The 26163-nt window shown below is 44.0% G+C and overlaps 1 protein-coding gene across 1 annotated transcript in view; it reads right to left on the bottom strand.

Annotated features, from left to right (window-relative positions):
- Positions 1-24677, bottom strand: part of NLRP4 (NLR family pyrin domain containing 4) — a 45920-nt gene extending 21243 nt beyond the window's left edge. The window contains exons 1-5 of the mRNA XM_032171696.2: positions 24285-24677; positions 10282-10626; positions 3591-5166; positions 1172-1333; positions 551-718 (exon numbers count right to left, since the gene is read on the bottom strand). Of these exons, the coding sequence (XP_032027587.1) occupies positions 551-718; positions 1172-1333; positions 3591-5166; positions 10282-10561 (2186 nt within the window). The 5' untranslated portion in view covers positions 10562-10626; positions 24285-24677. The remainder of the gene's footprint in view (positions 1-550; positions 719-1171; positions 1334-3590; positions 5167-10281; positions 10627-24284) is intronic.
- Positions 24678-26163: the final 1486 nt, after the last annotated feature.

The raw sequence follows: 26163 nt of genomic DNA, 5'->3' as shown, positions 1-26163 counted from the left end.
ACACTGCCCGAACCTCCAACACCAGAGCCTTGCCCATCTTTGAACTTTACAGGAATAAAGCCATAGGATGTACTCTTGAGTCTGGCTCGTTGCCATCAACAATGTCTGAGATTCGTCCAGGTTTTTGCATATGGCCGAGAGCATTCATTCTCATGGAACAGGGCCATGTAACCACAGGTTTCTTATCCAACCTACTGTCAGTGGTACTTCCACTTCTCAGAGGTTATGAACACCTGCTGGGAATGCTTTAGTGCCTGTCTTTCAGCAAACTGAGACAGGTCCCTCTGTCGAATGTGCACCTCCAGGTGGAATTACTGGGTTACATAATCTGCCAGAATCCACGAAGGCTGAATACACACAGTTTTCCAAAATGGCTGCATCAATTGGGAAACTTTAACTTCCCTATCCAAGTTCTCGGGAAACTAAGTTTGCATATAAATCATAGAAGGAAAAAGTGGATGTGTTAAAAAATATGCAGCCCCTCCCCCCGAAAAGAAATACATAGTCTTCTCTGAAACCCAATCAGCAGTCTCAATAAACGGAGACTTACGCTAGCTCTTTTACGTTGCCTGCTGGGTAGTTCAAGGCATCACAGAGGGACCTGACGTCATCACGAGAGAGTTTCGTGAGGGTGAAGCTCAGGTATTTCAAGTCTGGCTGATAAAAGAGCACCTCAAAGAGCTGAGCACTCTGGCCAGAAAAGGAAACATTATTTATTCTGCAAAAACAAAGAAAGTTTTGGATGAGTTTCATCTAATGGGAGCACAGCCTGCACACCTGTGTTGGTCTCTCATCATCCCTCATGAACTCATTCTCTGATTTCACTCTCTAATTTCATAGCCCAATGACACAGCTCAGTGGTTCTCAACTTCAGAGATTTTGCCCCCACAAGGGACAGCTGGCAGTGTCGAACTATTTTGGTTATCTGGACAAGGGGATGCTATTAGGATCTAAAGGGTAGAGACCAGGAATGCATCTTAACACCCTACAATGCACAGAACAGCCCTCGTGATGAAGAATGATCTGCAGTGAGACGTCCGTAAGTGCTGAGGTTGAGAAACTGCTCTGGATGTTAATTCTCTGCTTGTGCAGTTAGCCTCGACTGAAAGCTAGAAGTGAGATGAATATGTCATCTCCGTGACATACGAGTCAAGGTCGATTCTCGACTTACCCAAGCTTCTGAAGGCGACAGCTGGGATGCCTCAGCTGGTTACACCAGGTCACAAAGGTCGACTCGCTGAGGGTGCTGTCCTCTACCTGCAGCTCTCTGAGGTGCCCGCTGGTAGTGAGCACAGAGCAGATGTGATGCCAACAGACGAGGGTGTAATCCGACCTGTGGTCAAGAAAGGATGCGCTTTCCACGGGCAGGCGGTCAACACAAGCCACTGGTAACACACACACGCGCTACGCTGTCTTCTCAAACAGAAGACCTCTGAGGCAGAGTCTCCCTCAGTCAGAGGGAACGGGACTCTTCAGGTAAGCTCACCTTATGTTAGTGGTTCTCAACCTGGGGTGACGTTTCCCCCCAGGGGACATTTGGGGATGTCTACAGGCCTTTTTGGATGTTAGAGCTTAAGGGAGGGGTGCTTCTGGTGTCCAGTGAGTAGAGACCAGGGACGTTTCTGAACATCCTACAATGCACAGGAGAGCCCCCCACTGTAACAGGAGAGCCACCCCCAAAACATCACCAGTGCCCAGGCTGAGAAACCCTGTCTTACATCCAAAACAGGTTTATTTTTTGAGATGGAGTTTCACTCTTGTTGCCCAGGCTGGAGTACAATGGCGCAATCTCGGCTCACTGCAACCTCCACCTCCCAGGTTCAAGCGATTCTCCCGCCTCAGCCTCCTGAGTAGCTGGCATTACAGGTGTGTGCTACCATGCCTGGCTAATTTTTGTATTTTTAGTAGAGGCAGGGTTTCTCCATGTTGGCCAGGCTGGTGTCAAACTCCTAACTTCAGGTGATCTACCTGCCTCAGCCTCCTAAAGTGCTGGGATTACAGGCACCCGCCACCATGCCCAGCTAATTTTAGTATTTTTAGTGGAGACGGGGTTTCGCCACGTTGGCCAGGCTGGTTTACAGTAAAAGATGAGGCAGCACAGCCCAGCCATTAAGTCGACGTCTTCAGCCTAGGCGCAGCCCTAAAACTCTCCATGTCCTAAATATAGGATCCTGGCAGCTCACTTGACTTCTTTGCCCCAGTTTCCTCACCTGTAATAGGATAATAGGATCCACCTCATATGATTCTTTTGGTTTGTTTTTGAAATGGGGTCTTGCTGCATTGCCCAGGCTGGGTTATACAGTGGCATGATCATGGCTCACTGCAATCTCTTACTCCTGGGCTGAAGCAAGCAATCCTCCTACTTCAGCCCCCCTCAAGTAGCTGTGCTATAGGCACATGCCACCACACCTGGCTAATTTTTTAAAAAATTTGTAGAAGTGGGGTCCTACTATTTTTCCCAGGCTGGTCTTAGCCCTCTGGCTGCAAGCATCCTCCTGCTCAGCTTCCCAAAGTGTTGGGATTACAGGCAGGAGCCATAAGTTAAAATTGATATGATTTGACCGGGTGCAGTGGCTCACACCTGTAATCCCAGCACTTTGGGAGGCTGAGGTGGGCAGATCACGAGGTCAGGAGATCGAGACCACCCTGGCCAACATTGTGAAACCCCGTCTCTACTAAAAATACAAAAAAATTAGCCGGGCGTGGTGGCGGGCACTTGTAGTCCCAGCTACTCGGGAGGCTGAGGCAGCAGAATGGCGTGAACCTGGGAGGCAAAGCTTGCAGTGAGCTGAGATCTCGCCACTGCACTCCAGCCTGGGTGACAGAGCAAGACTCCGTTTCAGAAAAAAAAAAAAAAAAAAAAAGAACAAAATTTGTATGTTTTATTTTTTTTTTATTTTTTTATTTTTTTTTGGAGATGAGCGTCTCACTGTCACCCAGCCTGGAGGGCAGTGGCATGATCTCAGCTCACTGCAACTTCTGCCTCCCGGGCTCAAGTGATTCTCCCACCTCAGCCTCCCGAGTAGCTGGGATTACAGGTGTGTGCTACACACCTGGCTAATTTTTGTATTTTTAGTAGAGACGAGGTGTCACCATGTTGGTCAGGCTAGTCTTGAACTCCTGACCTTAAGTGATCCACCTGCCTCGACCTCCCACAGTGGTAGGGTTACAGGCATGAGCCACCACGCCCGGGCTGTATGACTTTTTAGACTAAGTTTTCAAAGGTAACTTGCAGCTGAGAGGTCCAGACACAGTGAGTGTGGTGCTATGGAAAAATATCGATTATAATACTGATCAGCTAATACTTGAGAAAGTAGGAAACACTCTTCACACAGGTCCTCATATTCACTCCTCACAATACAATTATTCTTCCCACTTCTGTAATGGGGCCACTGCAGCCACAAAAGGGCAAGGCTCACAGAGAAAGTCATGGAGCTCCTAAAGAGTCGGGCCAGGATGTGAGCTGAGGTTTTGTGGTAGAAAAAGTGAGTTTCTAACCATGATCCTACATTAAACACGCCATCAGCAAAACCCACTTGCGAATACAGACAGATTCTGAGAAGAGATAAAAAATCATAGGATGGACTCACGTAGAGCTGTGTTCTTCCTCCGTCTCAAAGACATTTTGAACGGAAAAACAGAGTTTCCTCAAGCTGGAGCAGTATTTTAAGCAGTAGGCAGAAACCACCAAGTCCGCATTGTCAATAATCTGAAAGTTAGCTTCCTGGAGGAGGTTCACTGCCTGCTTCACAAAGGCAGGGTCCTGCATTTCAAAGAGACAGTAAAATATCGCCAAGGAATCCACCTGTCCCTGAGGATCGCCACACTCCCCTAAGCTCTTCAGGCACTGGTGAAATTGCTGCTTTATCTCTCGGGACAGTTGGAAGCCAAAGAACGCGTCCAGTTTTTCTTGTTCCTTTTTATTTAAAAGGCCAGTTAGAAAACACCCCAAAAAAATCCAATGTGCTCTCCTTGCTTTTTTAAAATTGGCAACTAGCAATTCCTGTACACATCTCACAGCTGGGTGAGGATGATCAAAGTGGCCCTTGAGCAAATAGAACAAGGCGGCACAGAACTCCTGGACACACACGTGGAGGAACACGTAGGAGCGCTCACGCTCCCCGTACGTCAGAAGTATCTTGGTGCCCAGCAGCGCAGGGATGTCAGCGTCAACAACCCCATTTCTCCGGAGGTCATCTTCGCAAAACTCAAATGCGTCTGTCCACATGCCCTCTGCAGCCAGGGAGCACAGGGCCTTTAGCTGGCGCTGGCTTTGCGGAGTCGGCCCCTCGGCACCCTCGGGTGTGAACAGGTTAAAGACGAAAGAGGAGTACACAGAGGTAGTGCTCTGGCAGGTCAGGGCCAGGTCTTTTCCTTTCTGCATCTCTCGCTTCAGGCTGGTACACAGGATCCAGCAGAGGAGCGGGATTTGGCATATGGAAAACAGCTGTTCACTCTCTCTTACGAGATTGAAGGCTTCCATGGCTCTTTTCGGGTCTTTGAAGAAACAGCAGAAATACACTAACCTATCACTCTCGTTGAATCCCCGGGGCTGGTAGATTTCTGAGATGGTCACCTGATCCCGGAGCTCCTTCGGGCACACGGGTTTGACGGCGATGAGCAGGGAGGCATCCGGGAGCATCTTCTTCCTCAGCAAACTGCTCAGAAGCACCTGCACTGGCCGTTTCTCCATCAAGTCGCCACACAGATCCGAATCGGGTTCGTTCAAGCCGCCCTTCAGCTCTTCGAAGCTGTCGATGACGAACAAGAGTCTCTCCGGTTGAGCCACGATCTCTGTTATAGGAGCAGCAGGGTCAGGCCACTCTCGGGAAATCAAGTCAGCCAAGCTCACTGCCGGCAACTCCCTCAGTTCTCTGCAGCAGAAATAGAAAGTGTACAGGAACCTATCCCGGAAGATCTTGTTGTCCGACCAGGCCATCATCAGCTTCATCAGGAATGTCGTTTTTCCAATTCCTTGAGGTCCTTGAATGATCACTGTACGTGGCTGTTTCCCAGTTTCCTTGGGAGCAAAAAGGCGGTCCAAATGGTCACATTCTTCTTGCTTGACTTCCTCCTCAAAGTACAGGTGAATCTCAGTGACAGACTTGCTGGACCATAAGTGGCTGAATTTCTGCTTTGCGTGAGCTTGATAGGCCTTTGTGTATCCTGAGTCAGTGAGGGCAAGAGGAGAAAAACACACAACGGTAAGCATTCCTGCATATATTCTTTGCCCCTGACATTTTTTTTCTTCTCAGGATGTATCTTTCTAGGGGTCTACACACTGTGGCCCCCAGGCCGAACCTGGTCAGTCTGCTCTTGTAAAGTTTCATTAGAACTCACTACGCCATTCATGGGTGTGTTGTCTACAGGCGCCTTCCTGACTGAATAGCAGAACTGAATGGCTGTGAGAAACTGTATGACCCACAAAGCCTAAAATGGAAACCATATGGTCCTTTACACAAAAAGGTTGGCAACTTCTGCTTTCAATAGACACACACACACACACACACACGCACGCACACACACACAAACACATTCGTTGCTACTATGTAAAGTTTGACAGCTTCTGCTTTCAATAGACACATATACAGGTATTCATTGCTACTATGATAGCAAAATAACTGGAAAATAGCTATATGACTATCAAGACCAGTTAAATAATTTATGAAACCACAAGCTATTATACAGATATTAAAAGTATGGAATAATCTCTTCATATGAGTAAATAACAGGACAGTGTCTATAGCATGTACTCAATTTGTATAAACAAGGGATTTAGATACAGATATAGGTTTCACATATAGGGACTAGATCTGAAAGTCCACCTAAGAAGGACCTGACCTAGGCAGTTGCCTCCAGAAGAGAAAGGAGATGCAGTAGAGAGGATAGAATGGCACCTCACATCCATTCCAACTTTATGCCAGTGAGCTTTCTTTCGATGGCAGAATTCTCAAAAGAAAAGCCAGTCAAGAAATCCAACAACAGGCCAGGTGCGGTGGTTCACGCCTGTAATCCCAGCACTTTGGGAGGCCGAGGTGGGCAGATCATGAAGTCAAGAGATCAAGACCATCCTGGCCAACATGGTGAAACCCCGTCTCTACTAAAAAGACAAAAATTAGCTGGGCCTGGTGGTGCGTGCCTGTAGTCCCAGCTACTTGGGAGGCTGAGACAGAAGAATCGCTTGAACCTGGGAGGCAGAGGTTGCAGCGAGCTGGGATGGCACCGCTGCACTCTAACCTGGGCAACAGAGCGAGGCTCCATCTCAAAAAAAAAAAAAAAAAAATCCAGCAACAATGGTGACCAAGCCCTACACATCCCACAATCCCTTGTAGCTAAGATCAAGGTACAGATTAATTTCTGCGATTGGCCCTCACTCTCACGACACTGGAAGGGGAAGGGGAGTGGAGTCTATCTTCTGCCTGTTTTGCTGCCAGCTTCCATGAACACACAGACGCTGGGCTCTTCTGTAACAGAAGGCTTGTCTCCAATTGCTGTAGTTGGCTGGGCACAGTGGCTCACGCCTATAATCCCAGCACTTTGGGAGGCTGAGGTAGGCAGATCACTTGAGGCTAGGAGATTGAGACCAGTCTGGCCAACATGGTGAAACCCCATCTCTACTAAAAATACAAAAATTAGCTGGGCGTGGTGGTACAGGCCTATAATCCCAGCTACTTGGGAGGCCAGGGCAGAAGAATCACTTGAACCCCGGAGGTGGAGGTTGCAGTGAGCAGAAATTGTACCACTGTAATCTAGCCCTGGCAATAGAGCAAGACTGTCTCAAAAACAAAAACCAGTTGCTGTGGTCATTGATTTTAAGCAGCTGCTGCACTGGTGAGCTTCCCAATTTCTGAATCATAGCTGTCCTGGTGTATTTCTAAAGCCACAGTTCTAACAGTGGGCTTCCCATCTCCCACCTTCCTCGTTGCAGGAGGTAGCAGCTCCCTGATGCTACAGTTCTTAGAGTCATCTCTGGAGCACCAGCCTAGAGCCTGATCCTTTCGCCAGGCCGAAAACTCCTTTACAGTTATCTGTTCCTTAAATAACTGGTATGATGTTTATATTCTGCAAGTGAGTGGTTGCTGATGAACTGGAGACGTAGGGGGCAGTTGTAGATGGGCAATTTTCCCTATGCGCCGCATAATAGCTGCTGGATTTGATTGGATGCAGGTGAAAGATATAATCCAGTGCCCACAGACTGCTGACGGTAGGTAATGCTACCTTAAGTTACTGGGGAGAACAAGGGATTCCCCTACTCTTTCAGTCCCCTGAAGTTCCTAACTGGTGAAAATGCCATCTGACATTGGTGAAGATCACATTAGCATCTTAAGCTAAGTTGTTCGCCCATTCCCCAATGGCTTCCTGCTTTCCTGGTCTTCTCAGCTGTTCTGGAGATTTCGGTGACATGTTTGGTTGCTCGTTAAGGGGAATTAAGTGGGTACAACCTCAAACCAACTGTGAAAAGAGATAGAGGCGTAAGTACCCAGTGGAACATCTATCTTCAGAACTGCTTACGTTTTGTTTTAGCAATATTCTAAAATAGTTCCATGTGCAAAGAATGTTCTTCTTTATATAAATTACTTTTTTGAGACAGTGTCTCACTCTGTTACCCAGGCTGGAGTGCAATGGTGCAAACACAGCTCACTGCAGCCTCATCCTCCTGGGCTGAAGTGGTCCTCCTGCCTCAGCTTCCAGTTTAGCTGAGACAGAGGCATGTGACACCAAAACACTCCAGGAAACATGGGGGAATTTGTTTAAAAATTTGGACTGGGGGGCTGGGCATGGTGGTTCACACCTGTAATCCCAGCACTTTGAGATGCCAAGGCGGGTGGATCACCTAAGGTCAGCAGTTCAAGACCAGCCTGGCCAACATGGTGAAACCCCGTCTCTACTAAAAATATAAAAACTAGCTGGGCATGGTGGCAGGTGCCTTATAATCCCAGCTACTCCGGAGGCTGAGGCAGGAGAATCGCTTGAACCTGGGGGGTTCAGTGAAGTTGCAGTGAGCCAAAATCATGCTACTTTACTCCAGCCTGGGTGAAAGAGTGAAACTCCGTCTCAAAGAAAAAAAAATTGGACTGGGAAGGGTTTTTTCCAAGTAAGGTTCCAAATCAAGAAAGTGTGCAAGAAAGGCTAGCATCGCCAAAAACGGAAACTCTCACATTATTTTATTTCAAACCAATTATTTTAATCCTCAATATTAAGGAAATTTCCCCCTAACTACTACCAGAACCAATTCCAATTCCACTGGAACAACATATTACAGATCCTCAATCTTTTTAATGTCTCATATTCAAAATCTGGCACTCAAAATTACCAGACATACTAGGAGACTGTGTGACCAGGTAAAGAGAAAAAGAAACAGTAGAAAGAGGCCTATAAATGTTAAAATCTTCAGGCAAGTTTTAAAATAATTTAAAATGCTCAATAAAATAGAAGATGGAATAGATATTGAGGAAAAAATGGAAGTCTGTGAAAAAGGCAAACTGCATAAATAAAACATGTGAACTAAATTTAAGAAATCAAGGCCGGGCACGGTGGCTCGTGCCTGTAATCCCAATACTTTGGGAGGCTGAGGTGGGCAGATCACCTGAGGTCAGGAGTTCGAGACCAGCCTGGCCAACATGGGGAAAGCCTGTCTCCACTAAAAATACAAAAAATTAGCCAGGTGTGGTGGTGGGCATCTGTAATCCCAGCTGCTCAGGGGGCTGAGGCAGGAGAATCACTTGAACCCTGGAGGTGGAGGCTGCAATGAGCCGAGATTGCACCACTGCACTCCAGCCTGGGCGACACAGCGAGACTCTGTATCAAAGAAGAAAGAGAGACAGAGAAAGAAAGAGAAAGAGAAAGAAAGAGAGAGAGAAGGAAAAAGAAAGAAAGAAAGAGAAAAGAAAGAAAGAGAGAGAGAGAGAGGAAGAAAGAGAGTGGGTCTAGGCCAGTATGGTGGCTCAGGCCTGTAATCCCAGCACTTTGGGAGGCCAAGGCAAGAGGATCACTTGATCCCAGGAGTTTGAGACCAGCCTGGGCAATATAGTGAGAGCTTGTCTCTACAAAATTTTTAAAAGTTAGTCAGGTGTGCAATTAGCCAAGCATGATGGTATATACCTGTAGTCCCAGCTACTTGGGAGGCTGAGGTGGGAGATCATTTGAGCCCAGGAAGTTGAGGCTGCAGTGAGCCATGATGATGCCACTGCACTCCACCCTGGGTGACAGAGCCAGACCCTATCTCAAACAAACAAGAAAGTCCAGTAAGTGTAACTGGAGTCCCAGAAGAATAAACAGAAGAATGGAATACACCGACAACGGCTGAAATTGAGAACTGAAGAAAGTTACTGAACCTCAGATGCAAGAGTATTAAAGGATCCCAATCAGGATGAAAACAAAGACACGTCCACGCACATCACAGTAAGACACTGAACAACGACAAAGAAGAACAATTTAGCAGTAAAGTCAAAAGAGCTATCTCCTGCCATTGATATCGCAAATGTGCAAAGTAACAGTTAACACCTTATGCCAGGATAAATACAAATGTGACTCTAAAAGCCATATCGCTTATAGATCATTGCTTGTCTGATGTGAACTTTGGCTAAATACAAGATTACACCAGTCAACCTCAGTTCACTGTATCCTCTACCACAGGTGTTAATTGCTCTTGCAAATAAGTCAAGTGCATAGTTCCCATGCTACAACTTCACCTCAGAGAGTCTTTCTGGCTTGGCTGCAAGTTCTCAGCTTAGGGTAAAAATCATTGGTGACCCAGATAAAGGTATAATACAGGTTAGGACATAATAGCCACCGACATTTTACCCACATATAACCACCAGGTCTAAGAGACCATTTCCTGCCTACAAGGACAATATTTTCAGGCTGGGCGTGGTGGCTCACGCCTATAATCCCAGCACTTTGGGAGGCCAAGGTGGGTGGATCACCTCAGGTCGGGAGTTCAAGACCAGCCTGGCCAACATGGTGAAACCCCATCTCTACTAAAAATACAAAAATTAGCCAGGCGTGGTGGCAGGTGCCTGTAATTCCAGCCACTCAGGAGGCTGAGGCAGGAGAATTGCTTGAACCTGGGAGGTGGAGGTTGCAGTGAGCCAAGATCGCACCACTGCCCTGCACTCCAGTCTGGGCAACCAAGTGAGACTCCATCTACAAAAAAAAAAAAAAGAGCTAATATTTTCCCATAGCACATCTGGTCCTGTTGTAGACAGGCAGAGACCACTTACCAAAATTAGGACATAGTCCTCATTATAAGAAGCCTTCCCCCTTCCCAGACTCCCTCACCTGTTCTCTCCCTCATGACCCTCATGCAGAGATCCTTTCTATCCAGCTTTTGAAAGATTCTTAAGGTTATGTTCCAAGCTTGCTGTTCTTCATAGTGCTTGATCAACAGGTTTGCAAGTTCTTCCCGGGATGCTTTTTTGACCTCAGTCCAGGGAATCTGCTTGAGTTCAAGATGCAAAGTCATTTGCTTCAGATGTTCCTTAAATTTCCTGAACTCCTCCTTTTTGAGCTCCTCCAGATACCACATAAGACCAAAATCGGAGAAAAAAGAGGCTGCCATCTTGTCTGGAGCAGAGATACCAATCCTCAAAGAGACAGTGACCAGGAACAATAAATAAATAAAACCTGTGGAAAATTCAGGATAGTGCTAAGTTATTACAAATAAATGGATCAAGATTACCATTACATATTATCTGACTAGTATTGGGGTGATGGCAATGAAGGCGGAAAGTTATTTAATTACGTTCATCTCACCTTCTCATTGAAATGGTCATGAAAGTCTCAGTAATAGATGGGGGAATCACAGACACAATAATCCAGAAGATACGAGAATCCGATAGTCACCTGACATAGCCTCAATATCCAGGCAAATATAGACTTTACATTTTTAGAAATTACACTGTAACTACGGAAATTACATTTTTACTTGTAAACATAGAAATTACACTATAAATATGGAAATCACATTTTTACATTTCAATATAGAAATTACATTGTAAATACAGAAATTACATTTTTCTCAGTAAACAATAGAGAAGGCATGCACCACAAATGTAGCCAACTGATTTTGACAAAGGCACAATCAATGAAGGAGGATCCTCTCTTCCATAAATGGTGCTGGAACAACTGGAAGTCCTTCCCTAGCTCTCTTTCTGCCCATCTCTTCCTCTGACTCTATTACGTGGGGACACAGAAGGCAGCCGTGTACAATCCAGACAGAGTCTTCATCAGGAACGGACTCTGCTGGACCTTGATTTGAACTTCCAGCCTCCAGATTATGAGGAAATAAATTTCTGTTGGTAAGCCATCCAGTCTGCAGTATTTTGCAGTGAACTATGTAAATGATCCGTGGAAGTACAGTCTTAGTCTACGGTACTTTGTTACGGTCCCACTCATGCAAGGGCCTGGAAGCATAACAGATACCCTAGTGGCAATCGATACACCCAGTGTCCAGATCAGATCTTGGTTTCTAAGACCACTTCCTAACAAAAGATACCCAGGGCAGGCTGAAAGAGCCTCCACTAGCTAAAACTGTAATAACTTGAGCAAGAAGAAGAATTCCAAGTAGCTTAGATGGATGGATTGTTCCCCTTTAAGGAGATGCGGCATAACTCCCCACCTCTTAAGCGTGGTGTATTAGTCTGTTCTCATGCTGCTGATAAAGACATAACCCAAGACTGGGTAATTTATAAAGAAAAAACTGGTTTAACGGACCCACAGTTCCATGTGGCTAGGGAGGCCTCACAATCATGGCAGAAGGCAAAAAGGCACATCTTACATGGCAGCAGACAAGAGAGGACCAAAAGACAGGGGTTTCCCTTTATAAAACCATCAGGTCTCATGAGACTTATTCGCTACTAAGAGAACAGTATGGGGGGAACCACCCCCATGATTCAGTGATCTCCCACCGGGTCCCTCCCACCACATGTGGGAATTATGGGAGCTACAGTTCAAGAGGAGATTTGGGTGGGGACACAGCCAAACCATATCATGTGGGTTGTACATAGAGACTTCTTTTTAAAGAATATAGTATAGCCGGGCACGGTGGCTCACACCTGTAATCCTAGCACTTTGGGAGACCGAGGGGGGCGGATCTCGAGGTCAGGAGATCGAGACCATCTTGGCCAACATGGCAAAACCCCATCTCTACTAAAATACAAAAAATTAGCCGGGGGTGGTGGCGGGCACCTGTAGTCCCAGCTTCTCAGGAGGCTGAGGCAGGGGAATCACTTGAACCCAGGAGGTGGAGGTTGCAGTGAGCCGAGATCGTGTCACTGCACTCTAGCCTGCTGACAGAGTGAGACTCCATCTCAGTAAATTATAGTATAGTATAGTATAGTATAGTATAGTATAGTATAGTAATTAGTATAGTATAAGTATAGTATTAGTATAAGTATAGTATAAGTATAGTATAAGTATAGTATAAATGTAAGTATAGTATAAGTGTAAGTATAGTATAAGTACAGTATAGTATAAGTACAGTATAGTATAAGTACAGTATAGTATAAGTATAGTATAGTATAAGTATAGCATAAGTATAGTATAGCATAAGTATAGTATAGTATTAGTATAGTACAGTACAGTACAGTATAGTACAGTATAGTATAGTATAGTATAAAAAGGGGTAGGGAGTAACTTCAGAGTGGAAAAACCAGCCAGACACCTAAGCTAGGAGATCAAGGCCAACATGGGTAGCAAGTGGTAGTGACAGCATATGATATGATGGGAAGGGCACCTTTCCTCCGTGGTCTTCCTCCCCAAAGCCCCAGTCTCGCAATGAGATAAACATCACACAAACCCAACATGAAGGATGTCCCACAAATACCCGACCAGTGCTTCTCAAAACTTTCAAGATCACTGAAAACAAGGAAATCCTGAGAGTGGTCCTAGTTTAGAGAGCTCAGTGGAGACAGCAACAAAACCTAATAGGGGATCCTAGAGGAGGTCCAGGCACATAAAAAGGATATTAGGGGCCGGGTGCAGTGGCTCACGCCTGTAATCTCAGCACTTTGGGAGGCCGAGGCAGGCGGATCACGAGGTCAGGAGTTTGAGACCAGCCTGACCAACATGGTGAAACCCCGTCTCTACTAAAAATACCAAAAAATTAGCTGGGCATGGTGGCAGGTGCCTGTAATCTCAGCTACTCGGGAGGCTGAGGCAGGAGAGTCACTTGAACCCGGGAGGTGGAGGTTGCAGTGAGCTGAGATCACACCATTGCACTCCAGCCTGGGCGACAGAGCGAGACTCCATCTCAAAAAAAAAAAAGGATATTAGGTAAAAAGGGGGGAAATCTGAAGAATAATCAATCTTAGTTAATGATCTATTAATACTGGTTTGTTAGTTATGACAAATGTACCATGGTAGCAAAAGTGGTTACTAGAGAAACGTGGCACAGGATTTAGGCGAACTCTCTGCAGTATTTTTGCAAACTTTTCTGTGTCTAAAACAAGTCTAAAAATTTAAAAGATACTAAAAACATAGGGCAAATAGTTACTGATATTAGATATATAAAAATCAACACATTTTATGAATATTTATGGAATCCTACACACAAGAGAACATTATTTTCAAGCATACGTGGAACATTCATGATAATCAATTAGCTTGTAATTATGCTCATGATAATCAATTATGCTCTGAGCTTTAAAGGAAATCATAATTCAAAAAGAAAAAGCCAACAGCAGCAAAGTCATCTTCTTTGTCTTGAGGGCAATGAAATTAGAGATCAATAGCAAAGTCAATAAAAGGGTTAAGTTATACAGTGGAAAATAAAAATAAAGCTGTTTTATTCATGGGTGGCCATTAGGCAGAATGTTGCCCCCCCAAATAAACTAGGTAATTTGGAGAAAAATTTAAAAAAAATTTAATAGCATCTAGGATCCAAAAATTAGGGGAAAGTAGCCAGGCGCCTATAGTCCCAGCTACTCAGGAGGCTGAGGCAGGAGAATCTCTTGAACCTGCGAGGTGGGGGTTACAGTGAGCCGAGATTGTGCCACTGCACTCCAGCCTGGGTGACAGAACAAGACTGTAAATAAATAAATAAATAAATAAATCCCACAAAAATTAGGGAAAATTATTAAACAGTATTCAGAATGAGAATACGATGATGGAAAGGTGACCTTCATGGCTTCTCCCCTGGGTGCTTTTGCCAATAGTTTTAAAAAGCCTACTTTTAGTAAAATCTTAATTATAGGAACCTGTATCTGAGTCCTGACGCCACCACTGAGCAGGGCCTAAGGCAATGCTTCTCCAAGCAACATCAGCACCAACTGGCAACTTGCTATGCAAATCCACAGGTCCTTCCCTAGACATGCTAAATGCTGAGGGTAGGGCACAGCCATCTGTTAATTTTGGGCAAATAGTTAGTGATGATATTAGATATATAATATCAGTTATATATCTGTCATATAACATCAGTTATATATAATGTCAGTTGGTTTTGATGCATGCCCAGGTTTGAAAACCACTGACTTAAAGAATGACTTTGGGCAAGAACATTGCTGGTGCTTTGCTCTGAGATCATCTTGGAGAAGCAGGCAACTAGAGTTGGACTTTTCTTGATGTGGAGACAGTGTCAAGATCAGAGTGTACCAAAACAGAGATATAGACCAATGGAACAGAACAGAGCCCTCAGAAATAATGCCACATATCTACAACTATCTGATCTTTGACAAACCTGACAGAAACAAGAAATGGGGAAAGGATTCCCTATTTCATAAATGGTGCTAGGAGAACTGGCTAGCCATATGTAGAAAGCTGAAACTGGATCCCCTCTTTACACCTTATACAAAAATTAATTCAAGATGGATTAAAGACTTACATGTTAGACCTAAAACCATAAAAACCCTAGAAGAAAACCTAGGCAATATCATTCAGGACATAGGCACGGGCAACGACTTCATGTCTAAAACACCAAAAGCAATGGCAACAAAAGCCAAAATTGACAAATGGGATCTAATTAAACTAAAGAGCTTCTGCACAGCAAAAGAAACTACCACCAGAGTGAACAGGCAACCTACAGAATGGGAGAAAATTTTTGCAATCTACCCATCTGACAAAGGGCTAATATCCAGAATCTACAATGAACTCAAACAAATTTACAAGAAAAAAACAACCCCATCAAAAAGTGGGCAAAGGACATGAACAGACACTTCTCAAAAGAAGACATTTATGCAGCCAAAAAACACATGAAAAAATGCTCATCATCACTGGCCATCAGAGAAATGCAAACCAAAACCACAGTGAGATACCATCTCACACCAGTTAGAATGGCCATCATTAAAAAGTCAGGAAACAACAGATGCTGGAGAGGATGTGGAGAAATAGGAACACTTTTACACTGTTGGTGGGACTGTAAACTATTTCAACCATTGTGGAAGACAGTGTGGCGATTCCTCAGGGGTCTAGAACTAGAAATACCATTTGACCCAGCCATCCCATTACTGGGTATATACCCAAAGGATTATAAATCATGCTGCTATAAAGACACATGCACACATATGTTTATTGTGGCACTATTCACAATAGCAAAGACTTGGAACCAACCCAATGTCCAACAATGATAGACTGGATTAAGAAAATGTGGCACATATACACCATTGAATACTATGCAGCCATAAAAAAGGATAAGTTCATGTCCTTTGTAGGGACATGGATGAAGCTGGAAACCATCATTTTCAGCAAACTGTCGCCAACGACAAAAAACCAAACACCGCATGTTCTCATTCATAGGTGGGAATTGAACAATGAGAACACATGGGGACAGGAAGGGGAACATCACACACCGGGGACTGCTGTGGGGTGGGGGTGGGGGGAGGGACAGCATTTGGAGATATACCTAATGTTAAATGACGAGTTAATGGGTGCAGCAAAACAACATGGCACATGGATACATATGTAACAAACCTGCACGTTGTGCACATGTACCCTAAAACTTAAAGTATAATTAAAAAAAAAAAAAGAGTGTAGCCTCTTGCCACAGGCTGAAATATTAATACCTCCTGCTCTCGGAAGAGACCCTCTGAAAGTTAGGGGAAAGACTGCATTCAGATTTGCTACAGATGGAACTTTAAATATTCCCCCAAACACACACACACATGCACACACACACGCGCACACACTCCTCTACCAGCACTACCACCACAAAAATCACCAGGGAATCTTTTCTGCATCCAATGTATGTCCCCCTGCAAAAGTTACACGCTGAAGTATGAAGTTTTTGAAAATACCATACTCGTAGATACAATGAGTCACACTGGAGGTCACCAAGTGCAACTGAAGACTGGGCTTGTTTGGAAAAGCATCCTTGCAGATGCAATTAGCTGTACTGGAACATGTAAGATGAGGTCATACTAAAGCAGGGTGGGCCCCTGATCCAATATGATTGGCGACCTTATTGAAAGGGGAAAATCTGGCCGGGCGCAGTGGCTCACACCTGTAATCCCAGCACTTTGGGAGACCAAGGTGGGCGGATCACCTGAGGTCAGGAGATCAAGACCAGCCTGGTCAACATGGTAAAATCCTATCTCTACCAAAAATACAAAAATTAGCCAAGTGGTGGTATGTGCCTGTCATCCCAGCTACTCAGGAGGCTGAGGCAGGAGAATTGCTTGAACCCGGGAAGTGGAGGTTACAGTGAGCCAAGATCACGCCACTGCACTCCAGCCTGGGCAATAAAGTGAGACTCCATCTCAAAAAATAAAAAGAAAAAAGAAAGGGGAAAATCTGGACATGTATGAATAGAGGGAAGAAGGTATCATGCCACAGGGAAAATGCCACTTACTAACCAAAGCACACCTAAAGCAAGTAGAAGTTAATAGAGAGGAATAAGCTGATTCTCCCTCACAGTCTTCAGAAGGAATTACGCCAGCCAGCACCTTGATTTTGGACTTATTAGCCTTCAGAACTGTGAGACAGTAAGTTTCTGTTGCTTAAGCTGTTTTGTGGTACGTTGTTACGGCAGCCTCAGGAAGCTAATACAATGTGTTAGTATCAGATTTGACAGAGATAATTAGTGGTCTGGAAGACACGTAAAGAGAAGTCATCCAAGAAGAATTAGAAAAAGACTAAAAGCATAGAAGAGAGGACAAGAGACTGAGGATGTAAAGGGCTAACACTTGTTACTGGCTCCCCAAAAGGAGAAAAGAGACTGTGGACCAGATGTAGTATGTTTTATTAGGTTGATGCAAAAGTAATTGTGGTTTTTGCCATGAAAAATAATGCAAAAACTGTATTACTTTTGCACCAATCTAAAATAAGATTGCTACTAGGATGTTTCTTTTGATAATTTTTTTTAATTGAAACAGTTTCGCTCTTGTTGCCCGGGCTGGAGTGCAGTGGCACAGTCTTAGCTCACTGCAACCTCCCCCTCCCAGGTTCAAGTGATTCTCCTGCCTCAGCCTCCAGAGCAGCTGGGATCACAGGTGGGTGCCCGCCACCATGTCCAGCTAATTTTTTTGTATCTTTAGTAGAGACGGGGTTTCACCACGTTGGCCAGGCTGGTCTCAAACTCTTGACCTCAGGTGATCCACCTGCCTCTGCCTCCCAAAGTGCTGGGATTACAGGCATGAGCCACTGTGCCTGGCCTGGATGTTTCTATTAACCAATGAAAAAAAAATCAATCCCCTAATTAAGAAGCCCAATAAAGTCCAAGAGTATAAATAACAAACCCACACCTCACCCATTACAGGGAACCATAATGACATTAGAACATAAAGAATTTAGACAAAAGGGAAAATCTTGAAAGCATTCCAGAGTGGGAGTAGGGCAAGGGGAGGGCAATAATTTGTTTGAAAGGTTGAGCCATTATGTTGACAGCTGACCTGATCAGATGCTACAGAAAGAAGAAACTAAAGAAGCAACCATGAAAGATGCTCAAAACAAATAGCTGCTGACTCAAGTCTAACCAGAATAAAATAATCTTTAAGAAATAAGGCTGGGCGCGGTGACTCACGCCTGTAATCCCAGCACTTTGGGAGGCCGAGGCGGGTGGATCATGAAGTCAGGAGATGGAGACCATCCTGGCTAACACGGTAAAACCCCGTCTCTACTAAAAATACAAAAAAAGAAAAAATTAGCCGGGCGTGATGGCGGGCGCCTGTAATCCCAGCTACTCGGGAGGCTGAGGCAGGAGAATGGCATGAACCCAGGAGGCGGAGCTTGCAGTGAGCCGAGATCGCGCCACTGCACTCCAGCCTGGGCAACAGAGCAAGACTCCGTCAAAAATAAAAATAAAATAGAAATAAAAATAGACACTTGCAGATAAATGACAAATTTTCCAACAGACGACTTGCACTATGGGAAATTTTGAAAATTGACCATTGGAGAGAAGGAAAATTATTCCAGGTGAAAATTAAGAGATGCCACAGTCAATTAGAAGAAAAGTTGCTTTATAGAGTCAGTCTTGTGAGACAGCAAATAGAATTAAAATTTATCACAGCTGGCACATAAATCTGAAAAAAAAAAAAAGAAAAAGGCCATCAAGTGCTCTAATGTTCTTCTCTGGGAAGATGACAGAAGTAAAAATTTGATATGAAATTCTGATAATCCCACTGATAGAATTCTGATATAACCATAAAAAAGTTTGTCTGCCAAAGTAAATAGAGAAGAGGAAAAATGACAAACTAATCCCAAAAATAAAGAAAGACAGAAATAGGAACGTAGAACAGATAGGGTAAATAAAAAAGTGATGGTCGATTTAAGCTCATTAGTAATTACACAAAATAATTGCCTCAAAGGGGCAAAGATGGTGAGACTAAATACAAAAACCAAATACTTGCTCTTTAAAGAGGTAACTAAGAACGAAAAATGAAAGTTGAAAGACTAAACATGCAAATTTGAACCTAAAATATCTGGAGTAACTCACCCCAGTTAGAATGGCTAAAGAAAGTAACAAATGTTGGCAAGGATGCAGAGAAAAGGCAACTCTTATACACCATTGGTAGGAATGTTAAGTCAGCAGAACAACTATGGAAAACAGTACGGAGGTTTCTAAAAAAATTAAGAATAGAACCTGCCATATAACCCAGTAATTCTACTGCTGGGTATATATCTCTTTAAAAAGGAAATGCATATGTCAGAGAGATATCTGTACTCCCATGCCTATTGCAGCACCTTTTTTTTTTTTTTCTTGAGATAGAGTCTCGCACTATCACCCAGGCTGGAGTGCAGTGGTACAATCTCTGCTCACTGCAACCTCTGCCTCCCGGGTTCACACCATTCTCCTGCCTCAGCTTCCCAAGTATCTGGGACTACAGGCGCCTGCCACCATGCCCGGCTTTGTTTTGTATTTTTAATAGAGACGGGGTTTCACCATGTTAGCCAGGATGGTCTCAATCTCCTGACCTCGTGATCCACCTGCCTCAGCCTCCCAAAATGCTGGGATTGCAGGCGTGACCCACCGCACCCGGACTGCAGCACGATTACTAATAACCAAGATATAGAAACAACCTAAGTGCCTATCAACAAATGAATGCATAAAGAAAATGTGGTAATATATACTCAGTGGAGTATTATTTAGCCATAAAAAATAATGAAATCTTGCCATTTGCGGCAACCTGGATGAACACGGAGGACATGAGGTAAAATAAGGCAGGCACAGAAAGAAAACTACCATGTGATCTCATTTATACGGGGAATCTAAAAAGATGAACTTATAGAAGTAGAGAGTAGAATAGTGGTTACTAGAGGCTGGGGAAGGGATGGGAGAGTAACGGGAGACCAGGCACACTTACAGTTTGAAAGAGCAAGATCTAGTGTTCTCTTACACATTAGGGTAACTGAAGCAAATAACAGTGTGGCGGACATTTCAAAATAGCTAGAAGATTTTGAGTATCACCACAAAGAAATGTGTCTAAACAGATATGATAATTACCGATTGGATCATTATACAATGGATACATGCGTCCAAACATCACGCTGAACCCCATAAACATGTACAATTATATGTCAATTTAAAAGATTCTTAGATGGGAAATCTGAACAAAATAGCATGTCATGCATACGTAAGGTATGATAACCAATCTCACTCACCAAACTCTTTATCCATTCCATTTATTGCACGACTTGAATTAGAAGCGAAAGATATTAAATTATTCCAGGCTTTTAAAAAAATTTGTTGAATATTGATATCAGAAGAGCAGACCCCAAGCCAAAACATTGGTGATAAATCTAGATGCTGCATAATCACAGGGTTCAAATTACCAGGAAGAGAGAACAATTATAATCATACATGCAACAATAACACGGCCTTAAAATATACCAATGGTCAGCCGGGTGCGGTGGCTCACGCCTATAATCCCAGCACTTTGGGAGGCTGAGGTGGGCGGATCATGAGGTCAGGAGATCTAGACCAGCCTGGCTAACATGGTAAAACCCCGTCTCTACTAAAAATACCAAAAAATAATAAATAATAAATTAGCTGGGCGTGGTGGCAGGCACCTGTAATCCCAGCTACTCGGGAGGCTGAGGCAGAAGAATTGCTTGAACCAGGGAGGCAGAGGTTGCAATGAGCTGAGATGGCACCACTGCATTCCAGCCTGGGCAACACAGCAAGACTCTGTCTCAAAAAGAAAAAAGAAAATATACACACACACACACACACACACACCAGTGGTCAGCACCATAAGGAGAATTAGGTAAGACCCTAATCATAGCAGGATATTTTATCAATTTGTTCCACAATTAAATAAACAAGTTAAAAAGAAAATAAAGGGCTTAAAGACAATGGAAAAATTTTACCTTGTGGACACAGAACTTTTCATTCAATAAATGGAAAAAACACATTAAGATAGACGAATCATCTACCAATGTCAGCTATATACTGATCCTCAGGGCAAGCTTCAACATATTTCAAATAATATAAGTTACACAGAATATTCTGATCATAATTTATGTCAGAAATTGACAATGAAATGAAGGACATTCCAAAATTAAGAAACATACTTCTAAGTAATCTATGAATAAAGAGAAAATATCAGATATAAGATTTTGAACCGAATATTTAATGTTGCATGTGAAGTGACTGAAGTACAGCTAAATCACGAGCTGGAAAAATGTGCTACTTCAAAGGCATAAGGAAGGTTGAAAATTCATAAACTAATTATACATTTAGATAAAAAGCAAAACACACCAAAAGAAAGTAGAAAAAATAATCAATGAAATAAAAATTAAAATACAAGACTCTGTCAAAAGTAGATTCTTTGAAAAAACAAACTGGATAACCCCCAACAAGTCTGATGAATAAGAAGACCTGAGAGGCCGGGCGCGGTGGCTCACGCTTGTAATCCCAGCACTTTGGGAGGCCGAGGCGGGTGGATCACGAGGTCAGGAGATCGAGACCACGGTGAAACCCCGTCTCTACTAAAAATACAAAAAATTAGCCGGGCGTGGTGGCGGGCGCCTGTAGTCCCAGCTACTCGGAGAGGCTGAGGCAGGAGAATGGCGTGAACCCGGGAGGCGGAGCTTGCAGTGAGCCGAGATTGCGCCACTGCACTCCAGCCTGGGCGACAGAGTGAGACTCCGTCTCAAAAAACAAAAAGAAGACATGAGCAACAAATACCAGAAACAGAGGAGACACCACTACATATCCTAAGATATCAAAAATTGAGACTATTACCATTTTTATGCCAATAAAACTGATAATTTTGTTCAAATATATAAATTCTTAGAAAATGACAACTTTCATCTATTTTCTGTGTGTGAAGTTTTGAAAGCTTTTTTTCCTTTAAACTCTTCCCCCAGAGAAGACTTCAGGCTCAAACATCTTCATCAGCAAATTATGTCAAAATTTAAATAAAAATTATTTTCCCAGAATCTAAGAGAGAGCATGTGTGTGGGTGTGTGTGAGAGCATGAGCAGGTGTGTATACGTGTGTGAAAGAGCACAAACACACACTCTCAAACTGAGGCATAGATTAGATAATGAAAACACATTTACATCATCCTCAGCAAATTAACCCAGGAACAGAGACCCAAACACTGGATGTTCTCACACATAAGTGGGAGTTGAACAATGAGAACATAAACGGACACAGGGAGGCGAACATCACACACTGGGGCCCGTGGGTGGGGGGCGGGAAAGGGGAGGGAGAGCATTAGGACAAATATCTAATGCATTCGGGGCTTAAAACCTAGATGACCGGTTGACAGGTGCAGCAAACCACCATGCTGCATGTATACCTATGTAACAAACCTGCACATTCAGCACATGTATCCCAGAACTTAAAAAAAAAAAAAAAAAAAAAACAAAAACAGGCTTAGTGTAAGAATTTCCACGTTCAGTTCACTTGTGAAAACAAATGCAAAAATTAAAAAGTCCATTAAGTGTAAGAGCTGTACATTAGATAATATCATTCTATTAATTTCCTGTTTTTTATATAGTGTGGTTATCAAAAGAGCTTACTTTTATTTTTATTTTTAGAACATAAACCCTGAAGCATTTAGGGTAAAGCATTAGATGTAAGTTTGTACAATGTGTACAAATCTTGAACCAATCAGGAAAAATACTTATATAAGAGTAGAGGGACACCATATAAGGTAAACTTTTAACATTTGGTGGCCCTAAGGATATATTCTTGAAGCTGTTCTCTAAGTATAAAATCACATCTTTTTTTCTTTTAATGGTGTACTAGCTTCCTTGGGCTGGCATGACAATGCACCACCAACTGGGTAACTTAAAACAGAAACCTACTGTCTCACAGTTCTGGAGCCTAGATGTCCAAAAATCAAAGTGTTGGCAGGGTGGTGCTCTCTCTGAAACCCAGGGGACCCCTTCCTTGCCTCTTACTGGCTTCTGTGGTTTGCTGGCAACCTGTGTCATTCTTTGGTTTGCAGCTACGTAATTCCATTCTGACTTTGTCACGTGCCATTCTGCTTGTCTCTATCTTCATGTGGCCATTTTCTCTAAGAAGGAGTTTCACTCTTGTTGCCCAGGCTGGAGTGCAATGGCGCAATCTTGGCTCACTGCAACCTCCGCCTCCCAGGTTCAAGCAATCCTCCTGCCTCAGCCTCCCGAGTAGCTGGGATTACAGGCATGCGCCGCCACCACCACACTTGGTCTCAAACCCCCAACCTCAGGTGATCCACGTGCCTCAGCCTCCCAAAGTGTTGGGATTACAGGCGTGAACCACTGCACCCAGGTTTGTGGCCATTTTTTTTTGGGAGGGGGAGACAGAGTCTCGCTCTGTCACCCAGGCTGGAGTGCAATGGTGCAATCTCGGCTCACTGCAATCTCCACCTCCCGGATTCAAGCGATTCTCCTGCCTCAGCCTCCTGAGTAGCTGGGATTACAGGCACCTGCCACCACACCCAGCTGATTTTTGTATTTTTAGCAGAGACAGGGTTTCACCATGTTGGCCAGGCTGGTCTTAAACTCCTGACCTGAGATGATTCACCCACCTCAACCTCCCAAAGTGCTGATGTTACAGGCATGAGCCACCATGCCCGGCCGCATGTGGCCATTTTCATAAGGACACCCGTCATTAAGTTAGGGGGGCCACCCCCTCCAGTATGACCTCGTCTTAGCTAATTACATCTGCAACAACCTTATTTTGTCACCCTATAAAGGGGTTAGGACTTTAGTTTTTGGTTTTTTTTGTGTGTTTTTAGGGTTGGGACACAATTCAACCCTTAACAGTAAAAGCCAACTTTTATTGATATAGAAAGATAGATATTCTTTCTATATACGTTTATTTCATAGTCTAAACAAATGGCATAATTGGAGAAGGGGGATGAAAAGAGGTTGGCTAATGGATACCAAATTACACCTGGAGGTAGGAATGGGTGCTGGTGTTCAGTAGCACTACAGGTTGAATATAGTTAATATCTTATTGTGTATTTTCGAGGGTTTTTCTAACTTTCATTTTAGGTTCAGGGGTACATGTACACTGGTTATGTAGGTAAACTCGTGTCACAGGGGTTTGGCGTACAGTTTTTCATCTCCCAGGTACTAAGAATAGGACCCCATAGCTATTTTTTCCTGACCCTCTCCCTCCTCCCACCTAAGGAGAGGACTCTGAATGTTCCTAACACAAAGAAATGATACATGTATGAGGAGATGGATATGCTAATTACCCTGATTTAATGATACGTATACATGTACCAACACATCTCTCTGCATCTCATAAATATACACAATTACTATGAGTCAACTAAAAGTGTGATTTTCTTTTTAAATCACGTCCTGGAATTATAGTATCAAGGATGTTTCTGCCCTAGGTCAGAGAGCAAGCTCACAAGAGCAGAGGGGGCTTGGGTCTCACCCTTCCTGGGAAGTCCCCCCCTTACCTCATCCCTGTCTATGTTCTCCAGCTTCTCCTACATGTTTGTGTCAACAGAGATGAAGAATCTAAGAACATTCCCACCCTCGAAGCTCCAAGGTCTCCCCCTTCATGACGAGTCTCCCCCACCTCTACCCCCCATTCTTCTCACAGGTCTCAGGCTCAACTGGGAGGCACCTTATAAATACAGGGTGTTCGTCTACCCCACTAACTGGAGAGAAGGAAAACGCTGGGTAAATAGAATGGAGAGGCCTGGCTGTGATCGATCAGCATCAAGAAAGGAGACAGGGTAAAAGGGAGAAAGAAAACGAAGACCCAAAGTAACCCAGGAAATCAGCAGATAGAAGAACACAGCCCAGCACGACGCGCTGACTCACCACTCCACGCCTTCCTGGTCCTTAATGATTGGCGGCTGGAAGCGGGAAGAAAACATCCGTGGTGCCATTTGATTGGCCAATGAATTGCTCCCTTGCCATTGGCCCAGAGGGCTTTTGATGAACAGATCCAGAAAATATGTGAAGCGAAACGCCTACCGCCCCTTGAGGGGCTGTTCTAGAACTTTGCTCCTGGTGTCGTATTGAGCCGGGGATATTTCAGGCTGAGGTTCCTATTTAGAATTCCCAGGGCTCCCGGCTGCAGGGCTGCTCCTCCAGTCTCTCCAAAATGGTTCATTTGGAGAGTTGGGGTGACTCTGTTCATAATTTAAATGCTTAATTCCTTCCTACGTGCTAAACTCCTTGAAGAATGTTCGTGTGACACATCTTTCTGCCGTAACTAAACCTGTCGTGCAAGAAGAAATTATTAATTATTATTATTATTAGATACGGTCTCACTCTGTTGCCCAGGCTGGAGTGCAGTGGCGTCATCTCGGCCCACTGTAACCTCCACCTCCCGGGTTCAAGAGATTCTCCTGCCTCAGCCCCCTGAGTAGCTGGGATTACAGATGCACACCACCACGCTTGGCTAATTTTTGTATTTTCAGTAGAGGGTTTCACCGTGTTGGCCAGGCTGGTCTCGAACCCTTGACCTCAAGTGATCTGCCTGCCTCAGGCTTCCAAAGTGCTGGGATTACAGGCATGAGCCACTGTGCCTGGCCTCAGCTAATTTTTGTATTTTCAGTAGAGACAGGGTTTCATCATGTTGACCAGGCTGGTCTCGAACCCTTGACCTCAAGTGATCTGCCCGCCTCGGCCTCCCAAAGTACTGGGATTATAGGCATGAGCCACTGTGCCTGGCCTGCAAGAAGAACTTAATGGATATCGGCTACTGTCTTTCTGCGTAGGCAGAACAGGCACTAAGTTTTTTAGACTCAAGGTCGAGATTTCGTCATTGGGCATGGTTTCCTTCTATTCCAGCTTCCCTACAATCATTACAGTCATCTTCTGAGTTCATGCCAAACCTCAGTGTCCTAGGAGCTATCCTTTTACAATCACCATTTTACTTCCTCCTTATAAGAATCCTGAGTTCAGTGTTATGATAATGATGATCCTGGTTTTGAAATATACACATCAAGGAGTGTAGAGAAACATAATGAAAACTTTAAGGAATTACTGTAATCATAACGCAAGTCTCTGTGGTCCAGAACCTAGATTGAGAAGCAGACATGATGGGGACCTTCGCAGACTCATGCAGCCATAACAGCGTGCCCGTTCCATCCTCAGGGGTTGCCACCAAAGTGAATTTCCAGTTGTGAAGTGAACTTCATTCCCTTCGATTTTATTTTTATTTTTCCCGGTGATATATGTTCCCCTAAGAGATATGTTTTTTCCTCATTTTCGAATTATAGTGTATCATTCTGTGACTTGATTCTTTTCACTTATTATGTTTTTGAGATTAATCAATGCTAATTTGTTTTAGCTGCGGTTCATTTCTAGGTCTTGCCTCAC

The sequence above is a fragment of the Hylobates moloch genome, unplaced genomic scaffold (genome assembly GCF_009828535.3).
Source record: "Hylobates moloch isolate HMO894 unplaced genomic scaffold, HMol_V3 SCAFFOLD_12, whole genome shotgun sequence".
NCBI classification, from domain to species: domain Eukaryota; kingdom Metazoa; phylum Chordata; class Mammalia; order Primates; family Hylobatidae; genus Hylobates; species Hylobates moloch.
This window is presented reverse-complemented; position numbering and strand designations above follow the sequence as displayed.